Source organism: Antechinus flavipes, chromosome 2 (genome assembly GCF_016432865.1).
Source record: "Antechinus flavipes isolate AdamAnt ecotype Samford, QLD, Australia chromosome 2, AdamAnt_v2, whole genome shotgun sequence".
Lineage (NCBI taxonomy): Eukaryota > Metazoa > Chordata > Mammalia > Dasyuromorphia > Dasyuridae > Antechinus > Antechinus flavipes.
Genome location: NC_067399.1, coordinates 347,240,991 through 347,265,083, shown reverse-complemented (window position 1 = coordinate 347,265,083; position 24,093 = coordinate 347,240,991). Strand labels below are relative to the sequence as shown.

At 35.3% G+C, this 24,093-nt stretch overlaps 1 protein-coding gene across 7 annotated transcripts in view; it reads right to left on the bottom strand.

The window, feature by feature from the left end:
• Nucleotides 1–24,093, bottom strand: part of PACS2 (phosphofurin acidic cluster sorting protein 2) — a 424,977-nt gene that overhangs the window by 80,569 nt on the left and 320,315 nt on the right. For all 7 annotated transcript variants that reach the window (XM_051977991.1, XM_051977987.1, XM_051977988.1 and 4 more), the window contains exon 16: nucleotides 1,998–2,152. In XM_051977991.1, coding sequence (XP_051833951.1) covers nucleotides 1,998–2,152 — 155 coding nt within the window. The remainder of the gene's footprint in view (nucleotides 1–1,997; nucleotides 2,153–24,093) is intronic.

The window sequence follows — 24,093 nt, the reverse complement described above, 5'->3', positions numbered from 1 at the left end:
AATTGAGCTTGATACTATCATTCTAAAAGATCACAGTGAGAGAGAGCATTTAAGGCATGAGGTACAGCCAGTACAAAGACATGGATATAAAAGAGGGAACATTATATACTAGAAACAGTAAATATATCAATATGATTGCACAGTAGAGAGTATAGAGGGGAAAAATATATAGGAATATTAGAAAGATGGAAAGACACTGGGCTGCAAAGAACAGAAATGTAAGAGAAATTACTAACAGAATAAAAAACTTTAAAAAATTTGACCCTAGAGATATTGGAATATAAACTATAAATGGAGGAGACAAGGTCAATTCTGTGCTTTTGGAAAAATCATGCCAGCTGTATGCAGAACAGATTGGAATGCAGAGAGACTAAGAAGAAAGTTAAGAGGAGAAGGTAGTCAACAGTGGCAAATGCTGCAAAGAGGTCAAGGAAAAATGAGAAAAGATCTGGTAATAAAAAGATGACTAATAGCTGAAGACAGTAGTTTCAGTTGAATGATGAGAAGACAAATATCACAAGATTTAGAAAACAGTGAAGGGCAAGATAATTGTATAAATATGTATGCAAATATTGGATTTAACATATATTGGACTATTTGCTATCTAGGGGAGGGAGTAGGGAAAGGGAAGGAAAAATTGGAACACAAACTTTTTCAAGGGCTAATGTTGAATAATTGTCCATGTATGTGTTTTGAAAAATAAAAAGCTTTAATAAAGGGAAAAAAAGAAAAGAAAAGAAAATGCATTTAAAAAAATTAAAGAAAAAAAAGAGTGAAGGCACTAAATATAGATGTCTTTTTCAAATTTAGTTGGGAAGGGGAGTGTAGGATTGTAACTGGCGGAAATGTCTCACTATGACTAGTGAGACTTTTTTCCTCTTTTATTTTTAAAGAATGAAACAAACTTAGAATGATTATGGCCAGCAGGTAAAGGGCTAGAATATAAGAACAGATTGAAGATAGGAAAAAGACAGTTGGGGCAATTAGTTGGGAAGAAATGAGATCAAGAGTATATATGATGTTATTTGGCCTTCATTTTGAGGAGGACCAATGACATTTTGGGATTAACTTGCTTGGGAGCTAGATTTAAGTGAGACAGAAATGCACAGAATAATCAATCTTAATCTCTTTTCTAGAGACATCAAAATCTAACAGCAAGACAAAAGTCAGGACAATTGACTATGGCCTAGAATGCAATAGAGAAGAGTTTCTTAAACTTTTTCCATTTGCAACCCCTTTTCATCCAAGAACTTTTTACATGACCCTGGGTACATAGGTACATAATATAGGGATAAACATCAAACATTTAACTGATAATAAATCATAATTTTGTAATCCCCCACACTCAGTTTATGAGATATCATATGGGGTCATGAACCACAATTTAAGAAGCTGGGCACTAGATGACATTGGCCTCTTTGATGTCAGGATAAGAAGGACAAGAAGTAAGATTGTAAAGAGTTAATAAGACAGAAAAAAGGAAGTGAAAGCACCTATTGTAAAAGGCTTTCTCAAGGAATTTACTCACAGAAAAGTATAGGATGCTAGTTAGTGGGAATATTAAATAAGAGAAAAACCAGGAAAGATCTTTTGTTTTTTTTTTTATGGATGGGGGTAACATGGATATGATTGCAGGCAGTAGGAAAACAGCCAGTAAACAGGAAGTGATTGAAGATTAATGAGAAAAGTAAGGATTATAAAAGAGGAAATCTGCTGAAAAAGACAGGATGAAATGGGATCACTTGTGCATAGAGAGGTACAAAGAGACCAGATTTGAACTCAGGTCCTTTATCCACTGTGCCACCTAGCTGCCCCAACAAATTGATTTCCTAAACACAAGTACATACTGCTAGCGATTAGAGGATATGCACAGACAAATAAGGTATGGATCCTGCCTTCAAGGAGTTTACTGTCTAAGGAAGAAAAAACACATAACAAATAACTATAATACAACTAGTAAGGAGATACACAAGAGTTGTGTGAGATTTCTCACTTACCTAATGGGATGATGAGGAATCTCATATAACCAAGCCAGTCAGGGGTTTTATGAGACAACTGTTCCACAAAAAGCCTCAATACAGCACTGAGATAGTTCTGAGCACCTGCTACAGCAATCTTCACTGGATTGGGAGGCTGAGAATTGCAGTTACAACTGAAATCAATCAAGAAACTTAATTAAGTACTTACTTTGTTCCACATACTGTGCTGAAAAGAATATGAATTTTTTAGAAGTTTTTATTAAATATGTTTGCTATTTTAAAACACAATTTAATTCTTATCAATGAATGAAAATCCACCTCTTTCTCTTCCACCTCCTTTCCCATACTTGAAAAAGAAAGAAAAAAAATGCTTCCAACAAAATAGTCAATAAAACAAATTCCCCACACTGGCCATGCAAAAAACAAAACGTTTCTTTCAATCTACACTCTGAGTCTATCACCTTTCTATATCAGGAGGTGAGTAGCATTTTAATTGCAAGTCCTTCAATATCATGGTTGTTCCTAAGTCTTTCAAATTTTTTTTTTCAGTAGTATTATTACTGTCAAAATGTCTGCTCACTTCACTTTGAATCATTAATTCATACAAATCTTACCAGGTTTCTTCAGAATTATACTCCTCTATTTCTATTTCTTTGGTACCACAAAAAGAGCTGCAAAGATTTATTTTCAATTTATATGCCTCTCTTTCAACTATAGCTATACTGATTTTGTTTGAGCAAAAACTTTTAAACTGTATGTAACTAAAATTTATCCATTTTATCTGCTCTCATCTTCTCTATCTTTTGTTTGGTTGTAAGCTTTGATGATTATATGGTTCTGAAAGATTACATGCATCATTTCCCCATATTAGAATGTAATCCTTGTTTAGTTCCTAATTGGACTACTTATTCATATTTGCTTTTTTACATTTCTCTTGACTCCTGAGTTTGAAACATTTCAAAGTTTCTACTTAAGTCCAATCTATCTCTTTTTAAAAATTTATTATTTTATTTTTTCCTCAATTATATGTAAACACAATTTCCAACATGTTTTAAAAAATGAACCCCCTCTAAAAGAATTTCAGATGTTCTCTTTCCCTCTTCCCTTCCTCCTCCCATTGAGAAGGGAAACAATTTGATATAGATTATACATGTGCAGTTAAACAAAACATATTTGCATATTAGCTATGTAAAAGAAAATAAACCAAAATAAAAAAAAAACAAGAAATATAAAATTTTAAAAAAGTGTGCTTTGATCTGTATTTAGACTCTATCAATTCTTTTTCTGGAGATGGGCAGCATTTTTCATCGTAAGTCCTTCAGAATCATTCTCCAAATGATAAATGGTTAAAAAATATGAACAATTTTCAGATAAAGAAATTAAAGCAATTTCTAGTCATATAAAAATGCTTTAAATCACTATTGATTGGAGTAATGCAAAATTAAGACAACTCTGAGGTATCAATTTCACACTTCTCAGGTTGGCTAAGATGACAGGAAAAGATAATGATGAATGTTAGAGGGAATGTGGGAAACAGAGACACAAATGCATTGTTGGTGGAACTGTGAAATATCAAACCATTCTGGAAAGCAATTCGGAACTATGTGCAAAGGGTCACAATACTGTGCATACCTTTTGACCCAGAAGTGGCTCTGAACCTGTATCCCAAAGAGATCATAAAAGAGGGAAAAAGATCCACATGAGCGAAATTGTTTGAAGCAGCACTTTTTATACCAGTCATCCTGTATTGCTGAGAACAGCTAAGTCATTCATAATTGATCATCTCAGAATATTGTTGTTATGGTGTTTTTCTAGTTATATTTATTTATTTTATTCTGCAACAGGTCATTTTCAGGTTTTTTTTGAAAGCATCTGGCTCATCATTTGCTATAGCCAACAGTATTCCATCAGAACTATATACCACAATTTGTCATCCCTTCAATTTTCAATTCTTTGCCATCCCAAAAGAGCTGCTATAAATATTTTGGGGGTATATGTCACTTTCCTTTCCTTAAAAAGTTTTTTATTTTTGCATATAGACCAAGTAGTAGTGCTTTGTCAAAGAGTATGCATGATTTTATAGGCCTTTGGGCATAGTTTCCAATTGCTCCCCATAATAGTTAAATCAGTTCACAATTCCATCACCAGTGTATTAGTTTCTCATTACCTCCCATTCCCTTCAATATCTGTCATTTTCCTTTTCGATCCTATTAGTCAATCTGATAGATGTGAAGTAATATCTCAGCTTGCTTGATCAACAACTCCAATCACTAGTGATTCAGAAATTTTTCTCATATAGTTATAGACAGCTTTGATAATTTCAGCTGAAAATTTTCCATATTTTATCAATTGGGGAATGGCTCTTATTCCCATAAATTTGACTCGTTTTTCCATATATTTAAGAGATAAGGACTTTATCAGTGAAATTTCAAAAAATTTTTTCTGTTATGACTGCTAACTGTATTTCCCTCTGTCCTATTTCTTCTTATTTATTTTACTCTATCTTCTTTCATTCTGTTCTTAATCAAGTGTTTTGCTTGATTGCCCCGAACTGCCTTCCCTTTTATGAAACCCTCCCTACACCCAAACTTTTCTCATCCCCTTTCCTACCTACTTTCCTGTACCAACTGAGAGTATATGTTATTCCCTCTTTGAGCCAATTTCGATGAGAGGATTTCCTACTATCAAACCCATTTCCCCCTCCACTGTAAAAGTTCTTTCATGCCTTTTGTGTCAAATAATTTATTCCATTCTATCTTTCCTTTTCCTTTCAGTGCATTTTTCTTTTTCACTCGTTTTATTTTTAAAGATATCAACCTATCATATTCAACTTACACCTGTGCCCTCTGTCTACACATATTCTTTCTAACTGTCCTAATATTGAGAAAGTTTTGAGTTACTATTATTTAGTTCTGAGATACAAGTATAATCGTCTCCTGTAGGAATATAAAAATTTAATCTTATTAAGTCCTTTATGATTTCCAATTCCTGTTTACCTTTTTATGTTTTATCTGAAAGTTAAATTTTTTATTCAGCCCTGGTATTTTTCTTTCAAAGTACTCAATTTCAGGAGGCGGAGTCAAGATGGTAGACAGTGGACAGGACTTTGAACTCTTTCTGGCTTCACTCACATCAACACCAGATCAAGCCTTTGAACAGATTTTGGAGTGACAGAATCCACAAATATTTGCAAAGTAACGAATTTCCAATAGAGGATATTTTGGAAGAACTTCAAGAAAAGTCTGTCTCAATTGGGAAGGGAGGGAAGCCACCCAGAACAGGCCCAGCTCAGGGATTCAGGGCAGAGAGATATTCCCCTGTTAGAGAATCTAGTAGGAAACTCTTAGCCAAATCACAGCAGCATTGGCTACTGGTTCAGAAGTCAGCAGATCAGAAAATTAGCTGTGAGACATTCAATATAACTAAAGAAGGCAAATAGTGAGCGTCTTAACCCCAGACAAAGGACTTGGCCATGCTTACCAAGCATGGGAGGAAGCCAGAAGCACTGGCCCTGAGGTAGTGTGAAGAGCTGTTGCCTACAGAGGAAGCCTAAGCAAAGGGGACAATCTCCCCTTTGCCCTAAGAGCAGACCTCAACTTTTAAAAATGAGCAAAAAGAGCTCTGACCATAGATAGCTATTATGGAGATAGTGAAGAACAGACCTCAAACCCTGAGAACACTAAAGACAAAACATCTTCAGATGAAGGTTCATACGAGTTGCTCTCTAACTCAAAAGGCTCTCTTGAAAGAATTCAAAAAGAATCCTAAAAGAGGATTAGAAGAAAAATGGGGGAAGCAAATGAGAGCTTTGCAGGAGAGTTTTGAAAAGGAAACACAGAAATTATCTCAAAAAATAGATTTCGTGAAATGGAAAAAAAATTCAATGAACAAAACAACTCATTTAAAAGTTCAATTGGTCAAATGCAAAAGAAGATAAAAAAGCTAATTGAAGAAAATAACTCACTAAAAATTAGAATTGAACAAATGGAAGTGGATGACTCAATAAGACATCAAGAATCAAACAAAACCAAAAAAGAAAAAGAAAAAAATGATGAGAATTTAAATTACCTCATCAGAAAAACAACAGACCTGGAAAACAGGTTTAGGAGAGACAATCTAAAAATTATCGAACTACCTGAAAACCATGATGAAAAAAAGAACCTAGATAACATCTTTCAAGAAATCATCAAGGAAAACTGCCCTGATGTCCTAGACCCAGAAGGAAAAATAGCCATTGAAAGAATCTACTGATCACTTCCTGAAAGAGACCTCTAAATGAAAACTTCAAGGAATATCATAGCTAAATTTCAGAATTTATCAGATTAAGAAGAAAATACTGCAAACATCCAGAAAGAAACAATTTGAATACAAAGGAACCACAATCAGGATTACCCAGGACCTAGCAACTTCCACTTTAAAGGATCAAAGGAGCAAATGAGCTTAGACTGTAGCCAAGAAGCAACTATCTAGCAAAATTAAGCATTATCTTTCAGGGAAAAAGATGGACATTCAAAGAAATAGGGAAATTTCACTTATATTTTATGAAAAGACCAGAGCTGAATAAAAAAGTTGATCTTCAAATAAAGAATTCAAGAGAAACATAAAGAGGTAAAAAGGGAAAGAAAAAAAAAACACTTTGTTTTTTAAAGGTTAATATGGTTACATCTTCATATAGGAAGATGATATGTTTAACTCTTGAGAACTGTATCTTTGTTAGAGGTATACTTAGAAGGTGTAGGTATAATATGACTTTATTGTGATTTTATACACACACACACACACACACACACACACACACACACACACATATATATAAAACTGGGGAGGAAAAAGGAATGTACTGAAAGAAAAAGAAAGGGGAGGTAAAATGGAGTAAACTACATCACATGAAGAGGCAAAAAAGGCTTATTAGAATTTAGGGAAAGAAGGGAAAGGGATGAGCATTGTGTGAAACTTAAACTCACCCAATTTGCCTCAAAGAGAGCATATCAGGTATATTTAATGTGATGGTGAAATTTCCTATAGGGAAGTAGGAGGGGAAAGGGGAAAGGAAAGGAAGAAAGGAAATAGAAAGGAAAAGGGAAAAAATGGGGAGAGCGACTGTAAAAGGGGAGGGCTGATTGAGGGAGATGGTAATTAGAAGCAAAACACTGGAGAAGAGAGAAAGGAAAGAGAAAAATATAACTTGGGGAAAATAAGATGGTGGGAAATACAGAATTAGTAATTTAAACTGTGAATGTGAATGGGATAAACTTTCCCATAAAATGGAAGTGGATAGCAGACCAGATTAAAAGCTCAAATCCTATAATATGTTCTTTACAAGAAACACATTTAAAGCAGAGTGATACATATAGAATAAAGGTAAAAGGTTAGAGCAGAATTTGTTATGCTTCAGAAAAAGTTAAAAAAAAAAAGGGTAGTAATCCTGATCAACTTAAATTAAGGAAAATAGATCTAATTAAAAGAGATAAGATAGGAAACTATATCTTGCTAAAAAGTACCATAAATAATGAAATAATATCAATATAAAACATATATGCACCAAGTGGTATAGCATCTAAATTTCTAGAGGAGAAATTAAGAGAGTTGCAATTAAGAAATAAACAGCAAAACTATACTAGTTTGGGATCTCAACCTTGTTCTATCAGAATTAGATGAATTGAATTATTAAATACAGTTATCACATAATTTTGTTGCCCTGGTGTACAATATTCTCTTGGTTCTCACTCCATTTAGCATTACTTCACATAACTCTCTCTAGGACTTTGTGAAATTATCCTGCTGATCATTTCTTATAGAACATAATATTCCATAATGTACATGTATCATAACTTATTCAATTATTCCCCAACAGATGGGCATTCACTCAATTTAGGAAGGTGATTCTTGGTTGAAGCCCTAGCTGTTTTCTCAGGAATATAACATTCTAAGCTCTCTGATCTTTTATATAGAAGCTGCTAAATCTTGCATAATCCTGACTATGGCTCCATAATATCTGAATTGTATGTTTTTTATTCTTTTTATTTTCTTATTCATTTCCTTCCTTCCTTCCTTGCTTCCTTCCTTCTTTCCTTCCTTCTTTTCTTCCTTGCTTCCTTCCTTCCTTCCTTTTTTCCTTCCTTCCTTCCTTCCTTTCTTCCTTCCTTCCTTCCTTCCTTCCTATTCTTTCCTTTTTTTCACAATTGAGATTAAATGACTTGCCTGGGGTCACACAGTTAGAAAGTGTTAAGAGTCTGAGTCTGGATTTTAACTCAGGTCCTCCCAATTTCAGGGTTGGTGCTCTATCTACTGCACCATCTAGCTGCCTTTTCAGTTCTAACTTTTAAGGAATTATTTTCTTCATGAGGTTGTATACCTTCTTTTCCATTCGGTTGATTCTGCTCTTTTAAGGAGTTGTTTTCTTCAGTGAATTTTTGTGTATCTTTTCCCACATGACTAATTCTGTTTTTCAAAGCATTCTCTGCTTCACTGGCTTTTTGTTGCTCCTTTACCAGTTCACCTAGTCTGTTTTTTAAGATCTTATTTTCTTCAGTATATTTTGGTATATTTTTTTCCATAAATTGAATTATTTCTCATGTTTTACTGCACCAATCTCATTTCTCTTTTTTCTCTACTTTTCTTACTTGATCTTCAAAATCTTTTTTAAGCTTTTCCATGGCCTGAGATCAATTAATCTTTTTCTTGTAGGAGTTTATATTTTTACTATCTTCTTTTAAGTATGTGTTTACCACTCTTTTGGCTCTGGTTTATGAGAAATCATAAGCATTCTTTTCTGCCCTAGAACTGTGAGGAGGGTTTCATCATTTCGTGATGTTGTAGTGGAGAGCCAAGATGGTGGATTAGGGGCAGCTATTCAACTAAACTCTGCCAAGGTTCCCCTCCAAACAACTTTAAAATAATGCCTCACATTAAATTTTGGAATGACATAGACAACAAAAGGTCAAAATGAGACATTTTTCTGGACTGAGAAAACTTAAGCTGTCAGAGAAATCAGTGGAGGTTTATCTGGAGTCCATATGTGAGGCAGTGGCAACACTGCTAACAGTAGCTTTCAGTGCTCTTATCCAGGGAACTGGCCAGAACAAGATTATGGGGGACCTTTGGCTGGCATAGGGTTCAGCTGGAACTGATTGGCAACTCTATTGCCCATATGTAGTTCTGAGTTGTAGGTCCAGAACTGATAGGAAGTACTGATAGTGTCATTCACAGCCACAAAGAGAAATGCTACCACTTGTGGCTGCAGAGGACCCAGGATCCTTTCTGGATAAAGATCAAAGCACAGACTAGGAGAGCTATGGACCATTTTCTCTTTTAGTTTCACACCATTTTTGAATTGCCCAAAACTTGCAGACTTCTAGAACTAGCTCTGAAAACAACAAAATGAAAAAGCCTGAAGCTTGGGAAAATGCAGGAAGCAGAGACCAACTTAAACATAAACTTAAAAGCAAAAAGAAAAAAAAAACTGGGAAAAAATTATATTTAATGAAATAAATAGCTTTGAATCATTCCTGAGGAAAAGACCAGAGCTAGCTATTCAGCTAAAAAAATTTAACATATGGGGTGAAGCCAAAATGGTGGAGAAGGCACATGCCACATTCTAAGCTCCTCTCATACCTTCACTACTAATTACTAAATTCAGCCTCAAAAATAGCACTTGACTAGTAGAATTCATGAAGACTGGAAGTATAACAACTTACCAGCCAAAGATAATCTGGAAGATCAGCAGAAAAGGTTTGTCCCGAGTGGTGAGACCAGACCAGCGCAAGCAGGGATAGGAGAGGCTACCATTCGGAGCGGACCAACGCAGGGGCGGTCCCTGTGGCTGGAAAATTTACAGGGAGGACTCTACCACAGGTTGGTGGCACTGCTTTGGTTACAAAGCAGTAGACCAGCAGAGAAATTAAAATCAAAGGTAGAGGGTACTCCTAAAAACCTAACAGGATCTGACTATACCCACCCAAAACTGGAAGTGAGTGACTGAGCACAGACCACAGCATAGCTCTATGCAGTTACATTCTGCAGCATGGGGCCCCAGAGCAGTCACAAATCTGAACAGCAGAGGGGTGCATGCCGGGGGCAATAGAACTTCCACAGCCATGACTGTGCTCCCTAGAGCAGAGACACTTCCGGTGCCTGGTGCTGTGTGGGGCTATTCTCAGAACTGCTATTACCCATAGCCAGCTTCTGCTGGGATAGTGATACTTTTGCTGCTCAGCCTCTAGCCCCAGGGCAGTCACTAATCCACATAGCAGGGCTCTTTGCAGGGCACTTCCTCAGCTTGACAGAACTATCCAGGCCTGAATCACTTCGGTGCAGAGATTTTCACAGAGCATTTCCACAGCTTGGCTGCTCTTTGCAGCCCGTTGACACGATAGTTACTGTCTATCTACCTATCCCTGTTCTGCAGAGAAAGCTGGTAACCTCCCTGCCCTAAAGGCATACTCTAAGGGCTTTAAAAATGAGTAAAAAAGCCAAAAGGACCATCAATAGCTTCTATACAGAAAGAGAACAGGTTTTCAATACCAAGGAGACTAATAGCAGACAGTCTCCAGACAAAACCGCAAAGGGGGATGTAACCGGATCCCCATCACACAAGGCTCTCCGAGAAGAAACTATAAAAAGTCTTAAAAGAGAGCTAGAAGAAAAATGGGGAAAGGAAAGAGAAGTTATGCAAGAGAGTAACAACTTCCTGAAATGTGAATTGGAAAAGGTAAAGAACTCCTAGGCAAATAAGATTTGTGAATTGGAAAAGAAAAAGAACTCCCAATAAAGTAGGATTTGTGAATTGGAAAAGATAAAGAACTTCCAAGAAAGTAGGATTTGTGAATTGGAAAAAGAAAATAACTCAGTAAAAAAAAAAAAAAAAATTAGTGAAATGGAAAAAAATTCCATAAAGCTCAATTGGACATATACAAAAAGAAGTAAAAAAAGGTAATGAAGAAAATGACTCATGAAAAATCAGAACTGAACAATTAGAAATGGATGATTCCGTGAGACATCAAGAATCAGTCAAGCAAAACCATTAAAAAAAAAAAATAGGAAAAATGTTAAATATCTACTTGGAAAAACAACAGACCTAGAAAATATCTGAGATATTTCTGAGATATTCTGAGGATTATTGGACTTCCTGAAAATTATGATGAAAAAAAGAGCCTAGATACTATTTTACAGGAAATCATCAAAGAGAACTGTCCAGATGTAATAGAACTAGAAGGTAAAATAGTCACTGCAAGAATTCATCGAACACCTTCTGAAATGCCCTAAAGACCCTAAAATAAAAACTCCAAGGAATATTGTGCAAAATTTCAGAACAATCAGACTAAGGAAAAAATATCATAAGCAGCCAGAAAAAAAAACAAAAAAAAAAAAACAAAAAAAACAATTCAAATACCGAGGAGCCACAATAAGGATCACTCAGGATCTAGCTGCTTTCGCATTAAAACATAAAAGAGCCTAGAATCTAATATTATGAAAGGCAAAAGAACTTGGAATGCAGCCAAGAATAAACTACCCAGCTAAGCTGAGCATTTTCTTCCAGGGAAGAAGATGGACATTTAATGAAAGAGATGAATTCCATTTGTTTCTAAGGGAAAAACCAGAACTAAACAAAAAAAAAATCTGACCTCCAACCATAGAACTAAAGAGAAGCAGAAAAAAGTAAAAAGAACTCTTGAGAACTGTATTTCTGTTATGTATAATTTGTATACTTTGTATAATTTGATGTATAATTTGATTTTACTGATATAACATTTAAAAAAGGAAGGGGATAATGGAAAGGGTATAATATCAGAAAAAGGGAAAAGGGGAAATAAAAAGAGAGAAACTACATCCCATGAAGAGGCAAAGGAAACCTATCATATCTGAGAGAATTTAGAGAAGGGGAGGAATACTGTGTGACTCTTACACTCATCAGAGTTAGCTCAAAGAAAAAATAATTGAGGTTTTTGGTTTACAGAGAAACTTCTCTCACCTCATTAAAAAGTGGGAGAGGAAAAGGGAAAAGAAAAAGTAATAAGGGAAAGGTACAAAAAAGGGGAAGGGATTCAAAGAGGGTGGGAGGAATTCTAAAGAGGGAGAGAGCTGCGTGAGGAAAATGGTGCCCATAAGTTTTAATAGTGGGAAAGGAGGTAAAGGGGAGCAAAAAAAAGAAAAACATAATCTTGGGATAATAAGATGGCAGGAAATACAGAATTAGTAATTTTGAACGGGATGACCTCTCCCATAAAGCAGAGGCGGATAGCAGACTGGATCAAAAGTCAGAACCCTGCAATATGATGTTTACAGGAAACACATTTAAAGTAGGGAGATACATACAGAGTAAAGGTAAAAGGCTAGAGCAGAATCTATTATGCTTCAGGTGAAGTCAAAAAAGCAAGGGTAGCCATCCTTATCTTAGATCAAGCAAAAGCAAAAATTGATCTAATTAAAAGAGATAAAGAAGGAGACTATATCTTGCTAAAGGGTAGCATAGACAATGAAGCAATATCAATACTAAACTTATATAAACCAAGTGGTATAGCATCTAACTTCCTAAAGGAGAAGCTAAGAGAGTTGCAAGAAGAAATAGACAGCAAAACTATAATAGTGGGAGATCTCAACTTTGCACTCTCAGAATTAGAAAAATCAAACTACAAAACAAATAAGAAAGAAATTAAAGAGGAAAATAGAATATTATAAAAATGAGGTATTGTTAGAATCCTAGTGATAACTCAATGGAATTGATGGAAGCAATGCTTGTGTGCTTGGGTTTACACCTTTAAGAGTTTACATATTAGAGCTCACACATTAGAGTTCACACATTTAAGAGAATTTACACATTGGCTCACAGATTGGAGTTCACAAGTACGGGAGATATACAAAGTTAACTTTGCAACTTTGTGAATTCACACCTCCCATAATCCCACTCTCGGAGAAGGAGTTAACCTTTGAGTTTACACCTCTAAAAGAAAGTATAAAAAGAGCTTCAGTCAGTCAATCAGTCAGTCAATTCAGAAGACTGACAAGCTAGACTGCAGTTGGGCAGAACGAAGGATTTGGAGGAGTAGAACCAAGACTGAGAGGGAGAGCTGGAGGCAACAAAGGACAAGCTGCAAGAGCTCTTGGAACCAAGCAGAGAGATAGGCCTCTAAGAAAACTAAGCAGGCTATTTTGGAAGAGACAATAAAAGACTGTACTTAAATCCCTGGCTGCATTTGAGGTTATTATTACTTTGACCTGAAACTAAGGCTGCCTCCAGAAAACCTCCAGAAGAAACCTGCTCCCAGAGAACCGTCATATATTAGAGAAAAGAAGAGAACACTACAAGGTATAACAGATCTTTGGAGAGAACTGAATGGTGACAAAAAGGAATATAGTTTCTTCTCAGCAGTTCATGGAACCTACACAAAAAATTGACCATATGTTAGGACATAAAGACCTCAAATTAAATGCAGGAAGGGAGAAATAGTAAATGCTTTCTTTTTAGATTACAATGCAATAAAAACTACATTCAACAAAAAGTTAGGGGTAAACAGACCAAAAAGTAATTGGAAACTAAATAATCTCATCTTAAAGAATGATTGGGTGAAGCAGCAAATTATAGACACAATTAATAATTTCAGTCAAGATAAAGACAATGATTAATATTATACCAAAATTTGTGGGATGCAGCCAAAGCGGTAATAAGAGGAAATTTTATATCTTTAGAGGCTTGCTTGAATAAAATAGAGAAAGAGAAGATCAATGACTTGGGCTTGCAACTTAAAAAGCTAGAAAAAGACCAAATTAAAAACCTCCAATCAAATACTAAACTTGATATTCTAAAATTAAAAGGAGAAATTAATAATATTGAAAGTAAAAAACTATTGAACTAATAAATAAAACTAAGAGTTGGTTTTATGAAAAAACCAATAAAATAGATAAACCTTTGGTAAATTTGATTAGAAAAAAGAAAGAAGAAAATCAAATTAATTAGTCTTAAAAATGAAAAGGAGAACTTTATACCAATGAAGAGGAAATTAGGCCAATAATAAGGAGTTACTTTCCCCAACTTTATGCCAATAAATTTGATAACCTAAGTGAAATGGATGACTACCTCCAAAAATATAGGCTTCCCAGATTAACAGAGGAGGAAGTAAATTGCTTAAATAGTCCCATTTCAGAAAAAGAAATAGAACAAGCTATTAATCAACTCCCTAAGAAAAAAATCCCCAGGAACAGATGGATTTTCATGTGAATTCTACCAAACATTAAAAGAACAATTAACCCCAATGCTATATAAACTATTTGAAAAAATGGGGAATGAAGGAGGCCTATCAAATTCCTTTTATGACACAGACATAGTACTGATACCTAAACCAGGTAGGTTGAAAACAGAGAAAGAAAATTACAGACCAGTCTTCCTAATGAATATTGATGCTAAAATCTTAAATAAAATCTTGGCAAAAAGACTACAGAAAATCATCCCTAGGATAATACACCATGACAAGTGGGATTTACACCAGGAATGCAGGGCTGGTTCAATATTAGGAAAACTATCAGTATGATTGACCATATTAATAACCAAATTAACAAAAATCATATGATCATCTCAATAGATATCTCAATTGATAAAATCCAACATCCATTGCTATTTAAAACACTAGAGAGTATAAGAATAAATGGACTCTTCCTTAAAATAGTCAGTAGCATCTATTTAAAACCATTAGTAAGCATCATATGAAATGGGAATAAACTGGAACCATTCCCAGTAAGATCAGGAGTGAAAAAAGGTTGCCCATTATCACCATTACTATTCAATATTGTATTAGAAATGCTAGCTTTGGCCATAAGAGTTGAGAGATTAAAGGAATGGTAATGAGGTAATGAGGAAACCAAATTATCACTCTTTCTTGATGATATGATTGTACATGTTATGAGCCAGAACTTGAAACAAGATGATAACTCAATTGATGGAAGCAATGTTTGTGTGCTTGGATTTGCACCTTTAAGAATTCACACATTAGAGCTCACACCTTTGAGAGTTCACACATTAGCTCACCCATTGGAGTTCACAAGTTCGGGAGATTCACAAGTCAAAAATGCACAATCCCACTCTCTCAGAGGAGGAGTCAACCTTTGTGTTCACACCTTTAAAAGATCATATATAAGAAGCTCTTAGAGCTTCAGTCGGCCAGTACAGTTCAGAAGAAGCCACGAGTTGGAGTTGAGCTAGAGCTAGAAGTCACTTTGGAAGATTAGGTGAGAGTTCAGTTTGGGAGATTGAGAAGCTAATCTGCGGTTGGGCAGAACCAAGATTCAGAAAGAGGCTGAAGCTAGCAACAAGAGCTCTCAGAACCAAAGAAAGCTAACTGGGCTATTTTGGAAGAAACAATAAAAAACTACCTTAACACCTGGCTGCATTTGAAGTGATTGATTATTGATCTTTACCCGAAACTAAGGCTGCCTCCAGAAAACCTTCCCAAGGAACCTGCTCCAGAGAACGATCACATATTATATAAAAGAAAAGAACACCAAAGGTATACTTAGAAAACCCCAGAGGTTCTACTAAAAAGCTATTAGAAATAATCCACTTCTTTAGCAAAGTTGCAGGATACAAAATAAACTCACATAAACCATCACCATTCTTATATATCACTAACAAAATCCAACAGTTACAAAGAGAAATTCCATTTAAAGTAACTGCTGATAGTATAAAATATTTGGAAATCTATCTGCCAAGGGAAAATCAGGAACTATATGAGCAAAACTACAAAACACTTTTCACATAAATAAAGTCAGATCTAACCAAGTGGAAAAATATTAAATGCTCTTGGATAGGGCAAGCAAATACAGTAAAGATGACAATACTACCTAAACTAATCTATTTATTTAGTGCTATACCAATCAGACTCCCAAAAAACTATTTTAATGACCTAGAAAAAATAACAACAAAGTTCATATGGAAAAACAAAAGGTCAAGAATTTCAAGGGAACTAATAAAAAAAAAAAAAAGTCAAATGAAGGTGGCCAAGCTATACCAGATCTAAAATTTTATTATAAAGCAGAGATTACCAAAACCATTTGGTATGGACTAAGAAATAGACTAGTTGATCAGTTGAATAGGTTAGGTTTACAGGACAAAACAATCAATAACTTTAATAATCTAGTGTTTGACAAACCCAAAGACCCCAGCTTTTGGGATAAGAATGGTCCCACATGTGCAAGTTTGATGTGTTGTACAGGAGATTGCTTAGAGGATTTGGTGGGTGGAGTGTGAGAGCCAGAGGCACTGCTGGCCGGATTTGTGTGGCGATTGTTCTCACTTTGTATCGCCATTCCCCTTCACCTCTGCAAAGAATAAAGATCAAGGATTTTCCCTTATGCTGACTCCGGCTGATTTTAATATACTCTGGGTGCTAAATGCGGTCATCACAGACTTTTACTTGACTTTATCAATTAGTACTGGTTTGTATATTTTCTAAATGTTTGTAGAGATGTGGAGAGACCTGACTCTACTTTTCTTCCATTGCCTTATATTAGCTGATCACTCCATAAATGTTTGTTGATTGATTGCTTACTATTAAGATTACATAAGATAATCTCATCAAACATGATGTCCAAAAGACAGGGAGAGAAGGTATTCATGATACTGAATGTGTATGTGAGTGTACATGTATGTGTGCGTGAGGGTGCATGTGTGTGTGTGTAAGGAAACATTCTGAACATCTGAAAATGCTATGCAAATGTTATCTTATTCTCAGACAGTATGTAATGCAGTAATTCATAATTCTGTATTTAGAAAAAAAGCCTTGAGTTCAAATTTTTGCCCAGCAGTGTAACCTGGGCAAATCATTTAACTTCTCTTACTTTGCTAAGCTATAAAATGGGGATAATAATATTTGTAGCACTTTTAGAATTTTATTTATGTACATGAAAGCAATATATTCTATTACATGACATAAAAAAGAAAATCAGAAATGCTGTATTATAATTCAGCTCTTTGGCTATTTTGCCTTGAGAGATGTTTCCACAGAGAGGTCCTACATGAATGCTATAGGATTTGATTAGGTCATCATCTGAAATAAGAGAGTGCAAATGTGCTAGCCAACATGGTAGAGTAGAAAAGAAACTCCAGGTATATATTTATGAATATAGTTAAATATGGAGCTGGGATCATAATACAGTACTTCTGACTCCTTTCCTTCTTAATATACAGGATTTCTATTTGGGTTTGATGTGGGTGAACGCTGTAAAAAATTAGGTACCCTTTGAGCTATTAAGAAGGGAGATTCGAGTCTTAGGCCATCCTGGGAAGACTATCTCCCCAGATAAGTTAAGTGGTGTCATTGGACTGGGCCTTTTCTAAGGCAAATCACCACCTCTCTCCCTGCCTCATTGGTAGCTGGATCCTCATTCAGAAAGCCTTCAAAGTGATTTTCATTCAATTGGAGATCGGGGCTTGATATTGATAAACATCTAGGCCGAAAACTTTGTCTTTCTTTTCTATTTGAAACCTGGCCCTCAGATTTCCTATTAAAGGGAAATTTTAAACTCATTTCTTTGCAGAATGTCCAAAGCAGGACTATGCCTCTTCCCTTGACTTAGCTGCCTGTCAGGATTCCTGCTCGCTATGAAGACAGTCTCTTTTCAGTGACAAACCCTATTTCCCTAATAAGACTTTGCCACTCAGAAGTCAGTCTTCCAAATAAAGCTGACTTCTCATCCGACAATAAACTTCCCTTTTTGCCACTTAAAACTTTTTGGGTTTGTGAATTCTTTCACGAAGGACCTGTGCCTGTAATCAAATGGGGATTCCCACAACTCTCTGACTGCCACTAGAACACCATCAGGTTCGCTTGCTAATTCATTCTACAGGGTCTGATTTTCAAACGTTTCCTCTCTAGCTTTATCACATTGAGATCATATCTACTAAGGATATACTTAAGGGCATCTTTATACATACAAAATTCCACTACATCAAAACAATTTGGATATCCCAAGGAGTTCAAATTGGACTATATGTGCCACTTAATTACAAACAAAAGATGAGGTAGTCTTGTTTCCTGGGGAACTGTTTAAATTTCTGTTCCTATATGAGAGTAATAAACCACAATATTGGGTCATAAGTTATCAATCAACAAACATTTATTAAGTGCTTTCTATGTGACAAGCTAAGTGCTATACATACAGTTGAGTTCTGAGGATATAAAGAAGAGGCAAAAAATAGCCTTCTCCTTCAAGATGCTCACATCCTAGTGAGGGAAATAATAGGTATATAAATATACAATAAGCAAGATACATACATAATAAATGAATAGTGGCCTCAGAGAGGGTAATAGGAATCTCCCGCAGAATATAGTCCTTGAGCAGATTTCTGAAAGAAGCCAGGAATTTTAAGAGTGGAAGTAAGGGAAAAAAAAAGCATATAGTCACAGAAGACAACCAGTGGGAATGTGTCAAGATAGAAGATGGAATATTGTGGGTGAGGAAAAACAAGTTGGTTAATATGGCTTAAGCATATAGTGTACAAAGAGGAATACTACCTAAAAAGACTGGAAAGATAAAAAGGGGCCTGGCTGTGAAGAGCTTTCAGTGCCAAACATAAAAGTTTACATTTGATTCTAGAGGTAACAGACACTGGAATTTACTGAGTAAGGGGCGGGGAATGCAGGAGTGTGGGGGTCCTTTAAGAAAATCATGTTGGGCTCTCCAGATTTCTTCCATAAATAGAACAAATTTGCACCTGGGTGAACACAGATCAGTGAAAAATCAAGATCATTTGGGATAGAACAGGGTTCCTCCAGATACAACCAGAGAAGATTTGAAGAAAGACCTCAGGGCTGGGGATTAACCTGTCTGAAACATCTCTGGGCTAGCTCTGCATAAACATTAAGTGGGGACCCTTGGGGCTAGCTGGTTGTGGCTGGACTTCAGCAGGAACCACAGAAACTTTTACCTCCCCTATTGTTTATATAGTGGTGTTTGAGTTCAGGAAGACAAAGTGAATGTTAGCTGATTGGGAACCAGGCCCTGCTGTGCTGTGACTACTTGCAGGACAGAAGAACTCTTGGTTTGGGATTCCTCATCAGAGTGGAGGGCTGAAGGCCTGAGGCACTGTGATCCTCCCAACTCATGATTAGAGGCACTTACACTAATACCTTGTTAAAAAAATGAATTGTCAAAGAAGAAATATACTGAAATATACTATGGGAACAGGGAAGATGGTATTCATCTTCAGAAGAGGACACTTTAGTAAAGAAAACTTCTACCACAAAGAGTAACATGAAATGGCTCCTTGCACAGAAAGAATTTATAGAAGAACTAAAAAAAAAAAATTTAAAAATCAAATGAGAGACAATGAGGAAAAATTAAAAAGAAAAATAAAAACCATCCAAGAAAAACAAGAAAAAAAAAAGTTAAACAACTAGAAAAGGAGGTAAGGAGTCTCAAAAATGAAAATAATTCTTCAAAAATTAGAACTGGGCAAGGGTAAGCCAGTGAAGTTGTGAGAAACCAAGAAATAACAAAATAGATTATAAAGAATGAGAAAATAGAACAAAATGTGAAACATCTTTTAAGAAAAATGCAGATCTAGAGAACAGATCAAGAAGAGAAAATATAAGAATAATTGGTAGAAAGATATGACCAAAAAGAGAACCTTGACACAATATGCAGGAAATAATCAAATTGTCCTGGAGTGATAGAACATGAGGGGAAAGGAGCAACAGAAAAAATATATCAATCACCACCTCAAAGAGATCTTTTGTGAAAAACACACAGGAATGTTATTGTCAAATTCTGAAACCCCCAGATCAAAGAAAAAATTCTGCAAGAAACAAGGAAAAAAAAATTCAAATATGCTAGCAGCAGCTACAATAAAAGACTACCTGAGGCCAAAATTGTCATATCCAGCAAAATTATCTGTAATTTTGAATGGGAAATTCGAAAAAAATAAAAAAGATCAATTTTAAGGAACTTAACATGGACCAACTATTTAAACATGGACAAATTATGTTTTAAAATATATTACACATATTACATATTAATAAATACACAATATATTTAGTAAATATATATTTAACATATTAATATTACATATTAATATTTAATACAACAGAATAGAATATATTTAATATAATATATTATGGAATATAATAATATATTAACATATATGATATATAGAATTAAATATATCATATATTTAATATATGACATTTAACATATTAATAGAATGTTTAATAACATATAATATGATTTCTATAATATATTAATATAATTTAACATAATTATATATTAACATATAATACAATATAATATATATATTATATGTTTAAGATTCACATCAAGAATAGAACGATTGGTAGAATTAAGGTAAAAATAGCAATCATGTTATACAAATGAAGTGCAGAGGAAAATATACACAGAGGTATTAGAGGGAGGAGGAAGGCTTTTGTTCAAAGAAGAAACTTTATTACATTGGGAATGGGTTCAATAAGAAACACTACATATATATCATGAAGGGTATAGAACTCTCCAAAATCTATAAAGAAATAAGGGAGGAGTGATGAGTGGATAGGGAAGCAAAGAATGAGGGAAGAAGACAAGGGAAGAATTCTTGGGTGGAAGAAGGTTAAGTAATGACAAGGCAAATTAGGGAGCAAAATTTAATTAAGGAGGTAGCAAGAAAGACATGTTTGTGTATGTGTGATGTGTTTAAGTGTGTGTGTATATATATATATGTACACATATTTATCTTTTCTTAACTGAGGTTTGCTGGAGGGTGGAGTATGAAAGGGAGAAAAAAGAATAAAGTAAATAAGGTGCACAGCAGAGATCCAAAGAACAATTTACAAGGAAGCAAAGAAAAAAAATGATCATTCATGAATATAATTTCTTCTATTAATATATGTACTTTCTTGATCTGGTAACATGTTGTTATGTATTTCGAATCCTCCTTGATGTTCTGCCGGGTACATAACAATGTTCTCTTTTGTTTTGCTTTATTTTGTTTTATATTTCTTTTTTGCTTTTCTTTGTTACTGTTTTTTCAAATAAAATAAATTAAAAAAAAAAAAAGAAAAGAAGAAAAGAAAATCATGTTGGGAATTCTGGGGGAGGAGCAAAGATGGCAGCATGAAGCCAGGAAACTGCTCAATTTCTCCCAGTTTCCCTTGAAAACTAAGTCTCTGAAACCATTTTCCAGCTTAAGATAGACTGAAAGGAATTTAAGAAAGGTCAGTCTCACTGAGGTGAAAGAGGTATTCAGCCCAGCTCAGATGGTAATTGGGAAAGCTAGTGAGAGAGTCTTAATCACAACAGATCAGCAATTGAGAGCCTCTGTCCTGGCTCAATAGCAAGGCAGACCAATGGGACAGCCTCCAATCCCAGCTCAGAAGGCAAATTCTGGGAAACCAGGATGTTTCTTAGAAAAAGCAGTTTAGGCTACCCCATGGCAAGACACCAAACACAGGGAGTCCCAGTGCTCAAAGTCAAGGCTCAGAGGTGCACAGGAAGTTTGAGACAGAGTCCTGTTTACTCCAGGAACAAAGCTTGACCATAAAAAGCACAAAAAAGGAAATTAAAAAAGATGAGAGAAAATGAGCAAGAAACATAAAAGAATCTTAATCAGTAGATCAATTCTATGGTAACAGGGAAGACCAAAAGACCAACTCAGATGAGGACAAAATGTTTACAGAGGAAATCTCAGAGTGATATGAATAGATTTCAAGCCCAAAGACACTTCTTGGAAGTGCTCAAAAAAGATTTTAAAAGGCACATAAGAGAGGCAGAAAAAAAAATGAGAAAAGAACTGAGAGGTATGCAAGAGAGAGTCAACAGATTAGAAAAGGAAGGATAAAAATAGACTGAAGATAAATAATTCCTTAAAAAACAAAACAGGATAAATGCAAAAATCCATTGAAGAAAATAATGCTTTTAAAAGTAGAATTAATCAAATGGAAAAGGAGATGCAAAAACTAATTGAAGAGAATCACACATTAAAAACTAGAATGGGGCAAAAGGAAGCTAATGCTTCTGTCACACATAAAGAATTGGGCAAAACAAACTAAAAAGAATGAAAAAATGGAAAAAAATGTAAAATACCTTAGTGGAAAAACAGCTGACCTGGAAAATAGATTCAGAAGAGACAATTTAAAATTTATTGCTCTACTTACTAAAGACCATATCCAAAAGAGTCTGGATAGCATTCTTCAAGAGATCATCAACAGTTATACTAGACCCAAAGAGGGGAAGAATCAGTGAAGGGATCCATCAAATGCCTACCTATCCAGGACAAGATTCCACAAGGAAAACCCCAAGGAACATTGTTGCAAAACTCCACAACTAGAATCTCAAGGGAAAAAAAAAATACTGAACTAGTTCAGTAGTACTGATAGAAACAATTCAAGTATCAAGGAGAAATAGTCAGGATTACCCAGGATCTGGCAGCTTCTACAATAAAGAATCAGAGGGCCTGGAATACTATATTCTAGAAGGCAAAAGATGGGGTTACAATAAAAAATTAACTAACCAGTGAGATTAAGCATTATCTTTCAGAAGGGAGTTGGACCTTCAATGAAGTAAAAAGAAGGTGGACTAACTTTCAATCATTTGAATTGAAAAACAAAACAAAACAAAACAGAACTAAACAGAAATTTTGATCTTGAAACACAGGACAAGAGAAGCATAGAAAAGTAAGTGGGGGAAAATATATGTATATTATTTAAAGGTTAAACTGTTTAAATCTTTAATGGGAAATTTTATCTGTAACTCTTGAGAACTATATCTGTTAATGGGGAAGTTAAAGGGGGTATACCTGGATGAAGAACATGGCTGTTGAATGGGTTCTGATGCGATGTGTGAAAGAAAAAGAAATTAAGGAATGCAAAAAAGATTGTACTGAGAGAAAGGGGAATGGGGAAGAGTATAAAGGGACAAATTAGATCACATAAAGAGGCAAAAAAGATTTATTACAATAGAAGGAAAGAAGGGAAAGGATTGAGCATTATCTAAATTTAATCTCATCATTTTTGGCTCAAAAAGGGAATAATATAATCACTCAATTGGGCATAAAATTTACCTTACCTGTAATGGGCTGAGGCTTGAGTTGATGCACTGAGGTCCCAAGCACATGAGGCTAAATAGTAATTGGACCATACTCTATTAATATATAAGCTTGGAGAAAGAATGGCCCCTGCCTACTCTTTGTGCAAGTCCTGATGTGTTGTATAGGAAATGACAATTCTGGTGGGTGGAGGCAGGGAAGTGAGAAAGGAAGGGGAGGAGAACTCAGATCTCTCTCTCTCTCTCTCTCTCTCTCTCTCTCTCTCTCTCTCTCTCTCTCTCTCTTTTCTGTTTGTTTCTCTTCTTCTTTTTGCTTTTTGCTGAGGCAGTTGGGTTAAGTGACTTGCCCATGGTCACACAACCAGGAATTGTTAAGTGTTTGAAGCTGGATTTGAACTCAGGTCTTCCTGACTTCAGGGCTGGTGCTCTACCCACTGAGCCATCTCCTCCCGTTTTCTTCCCCTTCCTTTCTCACTTTCCTGCCTCCACCCACCAGAATCATCATTTCTTATACTACACATCAGGACTTGCACAAAGAGTGGGCGGAGGCCATTCTTTCTCCAAGCTTATATATTAATAGAGTATGGTCCAATTACTATTTAGCCTCATGTGCTTGGGACCTCAGTGCAGCAACTCAAGCCTCAGCCCATTACACTTACCCTTTAAGGAAGTAGGAGGAGAAAGGAGAAAGAAAAGGGAGGGGCTGTGTGGAAGGGAGGAGAGAAACATTGGGAAAAGGGGGTAAGAGAAGGGAAAGGGGATGATAGAAGGTAGGGTAGGTAGAGAGTGGGGTGGACTAGAAACAAAGCATTATTAATGAGGTACAGGGTAGAAAGAGAGAACAAAATACAGAGGAGAAAATAAGATAGAGGGAAATACAGAGCTGGTAATCATGATTATGAATGTGAATGGAATAAAGTCTCCTATAAAATGGAAGCAAATAGCAGAATATATTAGAAAGCAGACTCTTATAATATGTTGTTTATAAAAAACACATTTGAAACATACAAAGTAAAGATAAAAAGCTAGAGCAGAATTTATTATGTTTCAGCTGAAGCAAAAAAAAGCAGGTATAGAAAAGTAAAAACAGATC